Source organism: Helianthus annuus, chromosome 12, assembly GCF_002127325.2.
Source record: "Helianthus annuus cultivar XRQ/B chromosome 12, HanXRQr2.0-SUNRISE, whole genome shotgun sequence".
NCBI classification, from domain to species: Eukaryota; Viridiplantae; Streptophyta; class Magnoliopsida; order Asterales; family Asteraceae; genus Helianthus; species Helianthus annuus.
The window spans coordinates 37,345,686-37,352,849 of NC_035444.2; the positions used below are offsets into that span (position 1 = coordinate 37,345,686).

Genomic DNA, 7,164 nt, shown 5'->3' on the forward strand with positions numbered 1-7,164 from the left:
TTTGAGCCTTTATGTAAGTTATGTGTCTAATAAAGAAAGAAAATTTTAAGGCTCTTTTTCCGCTGCGTCGTTTTTAAGTTATTACGTGTTAGGGTGTTTCAACTAGACAGAACTAATGAAGGGATTAGAGAACCCTTCACTAGAATACAAAGTGATAGTATTAAGTACATGAATAATAAGACCAATATGATAGTAATAATAGCTCTAATATGCTCTTTCACGCTAAACGTTGGTAGCAACGTGAAACTTAGAATGAAGAAATTTCAAACTGTGTGTAAATAGTCGTTTCGTCAGAAGATAAGCAATTAGAATAGTAGTAGGAACATAACGAACCATGAGATCGATGTTGGGCGAGAATCATGTCTAAGATGAAGTGCAAATCAATCTTCAGGTGTTTGGTACATTGACACAAAGCCAGTTTAGTTGCTATTTATGTAGCTTCAGTTTTGTCACACCATGGAGAGAGTGGACTAGTGATGGGAATTCGAAGCTCATGAAGTATAGAAGAAATCTAACTAATCTCAGTAGCAACGTGAGAAAGTACACATTACTTTGCTTCAGTGTTGGAATGAGCAACCGTGTGTTGTTTCTGGGAACCTAAATGACAATATTGGCACCAAGGAACACCCATTATATGGTGGTGGATTTGCAATCATCTGGACTACCAGCGGAGTCAGCGTCAACATAGTCATGAATAGCAAAACTGGTAGATTAGCGAATAGTCAATCCATGAGTCATTGTACCCATTAGATACCACAAGATGCACCTAACGTCGATTTAGTGACGTTCAGTAAGAAGTAAGAGGCTGAAGAAACTGAGCCACCTTATTGAGTTCATAGGAATATCTTAACGGGTCAATACAAGATTTTTTTAGCACATCAACAATGCTACGACAAAACCAAAGATCCTCCAATGGCATAATTTCCCTTTTTCTACTATGAATCTTGGGTACATGGTCTTGAGATCTGAATTGCACAAGGGCAAGTGGGTTTAGTGTTTCTTTTATTAACTTTCATGGGGACTACATTTTGACCCCTGAGGGTTTGCCTACTTTGGCATCTGAATCTTCACCATTTTTTCAAATTCGGATTAAACCCAAGCAAATTACCATATACCGTAAATGTTCATTTTTAAAGTATCAACTTGTCTTCTTGACTTAAGTGCATAGGTTTTAAGTTTTAACCATTTCATTCAATTTTTACTTCTATTAACTGACCAGCATAGAATGGAATACATGATGCATCACTTCCAATGGATTTTCTTTGCCTTTGGATCCTCTTTGCAACCTTTTTAACACTGTAAAATGCTCATGATTATCACTATTACATCAATGTTACTAAGATCAACATCCTTAGTGTCATCATGCTCAGCATAATGATTACTAGGATCATCATCTTCTTCGGCATCATAATCAACCCAAGCCTTAAAATGCCTCATGTCCACCTCTACATCCTTCACATGATTATCTTCATTTACAATATAATCAGGATCATCTTCCTCAATATCCTCCTTTAATCCAAGATCGCTACTTTCTTTCCCATTTTCAATTTCAATGATAGGACTAGATGGACCAAGTTCACTAATTTCATTCCCATTTATAGTTGCAATGAGTGGATTAGATAGACCAATATCTTCTACTCATGAGTTCAAAAACACATGTGAATGCCAATGTTCAACCTATATTTCAATAATCTTAATTAACTCCATCTCCTACATGAATAAATATGTTTTCAAAATCATTATCAGTACCCAAAGATTTAAGACCCAAATCCAGAGACAACTACGAAACCTTAAAATGTTAGTAAAAATCATATCACAACGATATCCAAGGCACTTTACCATTTCTTCTAACACATCAATTCCAAAATCATCAATATCAGAACTATCGATGAAGGATGTCTTACCATCTAAGTATGCACTACTTGGAAAACTCACATCCATGAAAAATCTTCAATGTAAACAGTTTGGGTGTGTCAGCTGTAACAAAAAGATTAACAATTGTTTTGTCAATGTTAAACACTCTAAAGTATGGTTCTTAAACAAAACACAATAACAATAAACTTGTGGTATATAGAGTACGGGTCGAATTCCTCATCAATACCATGTATCCTCCAAAATCCACGAGCCATCAGACGAGGACGAGAGCGAAGATTTTAGCTAGGTTGCGAAAGTCAAGGTTTTGGGAGGGAAGATCAGAAAAAGACGTGTATGCGGAAAATGGGAGTTAGGGTATGCACAAGGACGCACACTAGAGACAATGGAAATGGGTTCAATGTGTTGGGTGATGAGATTACAGAAATACCCTTATTTTTAAGGTCTAAGGTAACATCAAATAAATGGAGGGACGCAAACTAAAATGTAGGTAAAATACAAGGACTTAGCATGTAAGAATTTGGATTGATTACGCCCCTAAATCATAGTGATGCAAATTGCAATTTAAATATTTACATGAGTATATGCTACTATTTCTCTTCATTTACCTATATATTAAAAAGAGAAGTGAATGAACAGTAATAATAAATTACCTATATATTACCTATATATTACCTATATATATTAAATTAAAAACATAACTAAATGAATAGTAACACCCAAACATAACTAAATGAATAGTAACACTACATAGGGATAAGCAAATGGTACCGGTACCAAGTTTACCAAACCGGGTACATTTTCGGTTCCGATTCGGCACCAACTTTTGTCATTTCTGGTACCGGTTTTTACCCTCAAATACTGGTGCTGTACCAGGTATATTCGATACTGGTACCCGCTCTTGGGGGTTTTCGGTACCAAGCTCATCCGACAAGGAGAGGTAAAAAGACATAGCATAGCTTTCAGGGAAACTCCTTCAGATGTATTGGAAATGGAAATACAGAAGTAAATTGTATTTCGTTTGAATAAGGTTTTATATACACAAGTTCTTTTGTTTTCTTTTTTGTCATTTTCTGTAATGAATGAATTGTAACATGTAAATTTAACTTTGATATTTAAAAAAATCATTCTTATGAATAGTAACAACACTATATATTAGAATGAAAAATAGTTAATTAATAAATAGGTTAATTCGAATGAAATAAATATTAAAAAGAGAAGTGAATGATCAGTAATAAAAATAGAAATGAATAAATAGTATCGGGTACCGGTACCGGTTTCAAATTTATCAATTATAGTAAAAATACTATGGACAATGAATGGTGAATTTAATATGAAATATTTTTTTTTTTATTTTAATCTCACCAATATACATGAAATAATATACATAATTATGTTCAACTTTTTTCTCAACGGTGTAGAAAACATAGTTGTATTCAAAGTATCATTAGAAGTTTTTTATATAGTAAACTATAGCGATTTCCGGTTGCATGACAAATCGAATCGATACTGACATTGATACCGGTATCGAGTATCATTAGAAGTTTAGAACAATATTCATTTTTATAAATACATGCCGATATCCTTTTGGACGTATGACTTCAGTTTTTTTTTTTTTTTTTTTTTTTTTTTTTTCAATTACTATGCTTAATGTTGGTACTATAACAAACCAAAATAATACCAATCACAATTCACAACCGACTACCCTTCGCAAGACGACACGAAGAATCCCACTATTTTAACATTCAACAACAGGGTTTAACGTAACAACAGAGTTTAGGTGAAATTCTTTTAATAGAACAATATATAAAAGTAAAAGTAAATAAAACATATGGACATCGTCACTACCACCCACACTATGCTGAGTCACATGACCCCAGCAATGAATGGAATGGATAATCTTGAATCAACTTCCTTCACAATTCCACCTCAGCAACATCGTTTCTTCGCATCTATATAACCCCAGCTTATCCACTTCTTCTCACCACTCAAAACATTTCTTCACATTTCACCAATTCACCTACACATTATTACACTTCAACAACAATGGCATCTTCATCTTTCTTCTTCACCTCCCCATATTTCACCACCAATCAACCTAATTCACCTCCTATCTCAGCCACTTTCGCCACATCTAACACTACAGCAAGATCTGCACGTCCTTCTTCACTGTATGAAGTGCTCGGGATACAAATCGGAGCCGATACGATGGAGATCAAGTCTGCATACCGGAGACTGGCTAGAGTTGTGCATCCGGACGTTGGAAACATGGATTCGTCTACGGATGAGTTTATTAAAGTGCATTCTGCTTACGCTACGTTGTCGGATCCTGGAAAAAGAGCGGATTATGATCGTAGTTTGTTCGTGAGACAGGAAGTGGCCGGACGGAGTTCTTCGTCGGCGGGATATAGTGGCCGGAGATGGGAGACAGATCAGTGCTGGTAGTTTGTGGTGGGTCTGCATGTACGTATATATGTAGGGTTTTATTTTGTATTTTTTAGAATGGGATATTTTTAGCAACAAAGTAGGTCTAAAAGCATGAGTGATGTGCAAATTTAGTATCTTTGCTATATCTGGACGTTACATTATTGAACATATTATATTGTAGATAACATTTTCTTTATTTGGTACTTTTTTCGGAAGATAAAAGTAAAGTGTGCAAAACCTTTAAACATACATCTCCATCTCCATTTGAGAGTGAGAAAGTAACACAGAACAGAGATTAAGGTGGTGTTTGTTTTTTTTTTTAAAGATTTGTGCAGCCTTTTCTGTCTGCGCCGCGTAGGCCAAGTACAGGCATTGCTATTTTCAGACTATTTATTTTTTCGAAAACGTTTCATTAAAAAACGTCTGCACGAGCTCTTCTTGGTGCAGACTTGGTCCAATCACTTCTAATTAAGATCTTAAGGTCTATAGAGAATTAAACACCACCGTCCACCACCCACCACCGTCCATCACCCGCCACCGTCCATCACCACAACCACCATCCACCACCCATACCACCACCACCACCACCACCGTTCACCACCTACCACCGTCTATCACCACCACCACTATCACCGTCCGTACACTAGTACCAATTTATTTTAGAAGTTTACATACGTTAAAAAACAAAAGTCTTCCTCTTGCAGACTGCAAAAGTTTGGTCCACTTCTTCTTCTACAGATGTCTGCGAATGTGGTCTGCAGACTCCAGACATTTTACCTCTTAATAAACAAACAACACCTAAAAAATTATCATTAAAAAAAGCTATATTAAAAAATAAATGGAACTTGTTTGATAGACGTTAATAATGGGAGTGCTACTAAGTAACTTTAAACACATAGCATCAGTAAAACAAAACAAGCATAGAGTGTCTATGATTTACCTAGTGGCGCAACCAATTTGACTGCCCATCGAGCACAATCACGACGAGATGCATTAAGGGTGCATCCTTTAAGCTCCCCACCTCTTCCGGTGAGTATGGAAGTAATTACCAAGATAGGCGGTCAAGTGTCACATATTCTTGTTCCTACATTGAACAAACTTTACAAATAAAAAATAAAAACAAAATAAATAAATAAATAAATAAATAGAACACTCTTTTATTTATTTTTCTAAGACTCAACCCGTAATAAATATTAGTATTTTGTCTGTTTTAAAGATTTTTTAATACCATAAAAGCTACCCAAGATCAAACTGATAGTCAGGTCTCCAAGTCCTGCGGTCTCATCGGATCGATAATATAAAAAATTAAAAACAAATTTTCCTACATATACAAAAAACATACGTGGGAATAGTGCCAGACAGCTGCCTATATACAAAAAAACATATGGGGGAATAGTGCCAAGCAGCTGTCTGGCACTCCCCCATTGGACCAACCATTTTTTTATATTCATTTTAAAATTACAGTTTCGTCTTTAATTTAAAATATTTTTCTGGTTTTGCCCTCACTTCAAAATAAAATTATTTTTTGTCCCTCGCTCAAAATTACCATTTTGCCCTCGGTTCAAAATTATGATTTTATCCTAGATTACAAAATTCCTACATATACAAAAAACATATGGGGGAATAGTGCCAGGCAGCTGCCTTGCACTCCCCCATTGGACCAACCATTTTTTATATTCATTTTAAAATTACAGTTTCGTCCTTAATTTAAAATATTTTTCTGGTTTTGCCCTCACTTCAAAATAAAATTATTTTTTTGTCCCTCGCTCAAAATTACCATTTTGCTCTCGGTTCAAAATTATGATTTTATCCTAGATTACAATTATATGTTTGGCCGTAGTTCAAAATAAATTTTTGCTTTTCTCCCAAACTAAAACTGACGATTTTGCATTTTCGCCCCGTTTCAAAAATTATGATTTCGCCTTCAGTTTAAAATTATGTTATTGTCCGGTTAAAAAAAAAGTATGCTCCCCCCCCCCCCAATTCAAAATTACGATTTTGCCCTCAGTTCAAATTAAAAATATAGTTTTGTCCCCAGCGTAAAATTCCGATTTTGTCCTTAGTGCAAAATTATATTACGATTTTGTCTCTGGTTTAAATTTATGGTATTGCCATCACTTTAACTTTTGGCAAACTACGATTTTACCCAAGTCAACAAATACAACTTTGCCCTCAGTTCAAATTACAGTATTGCAATCGTTTTAGTTTTTTAGCAAAACTATAAAAGTGTTTTTTTTCTAATTGGTTGACTGGATTTAATTTTTTTCCATGTCAATGAGCTGCCTAACACTCGCTCATTAATCCTGACAAACTACAGTTTTGCCCTGAGCTCCGAACTACGATCTTGTCATCGTTTTAGTTTTTTTTTCCTAACAAAACTGTAATAGTATTTTTTAATTGATTGAGAATTATTCGGCCATCGCCCCGCAACACAGACGGGGCATCAACTAGTTGCATATACAACCAAAAATAAACTGGGCCAATTTGCATCCAATTTGACATATTTAAAGCTGATAAATGGTTAAATATTAGCCAAGAGGCCACGTTATTGTACGCGCGTGTGTATTTTGTTTCATACAAGCATCTACATTATTGTCTACCACTACACTAAAATCCTCGACCTAGCTCTTAGGAAGGAACCCTTGCTTATGGTCTAATAAGATTGTGTGTTTGTTTTACTTAGGCGAAATAGAAGATTCTATTCATATAATATATGACAGTTTCTTTATACTGATTTTATTAAAAAAAAAAATATATATGCCTCCTGCTTCAGTTGAAGCACCATATGCACGATTTCATAGGAGAAATTCAAGTATTTAATTTTAAATAAACAGTATGGAGCTAAATCATATCAATGAAAAGCAG

At 35.0% G+C, this 7,164-nt stretch overlaps 1 protein-coding gene across 1 annotated transcript; it reads left to right on the plus strand.

Annotated features, from left to right (window-relative positions):
- Positions 1-3,845: 3,845 nt before the first annotated feature.
- LOC110894692 (chaperone protein dnaJ 11, chloroplastic) lies at positions 3,846-4,502 on the plus strand. The gene has a single exon (XM_022141918.2). The coding sequence runs from the start codon at positions 3,919-3,921 to the stop codon at positions 4,315-4,317; it is 399 nt and encodes a 132-aa protein (XP_021997610.1). The 5' UTR covers positions 3,846-3,918; the 3' UTR covers positions 4,318-4,502.
- Positions 4,503-7,164: the final 2,662 nt, after the last annotated feature.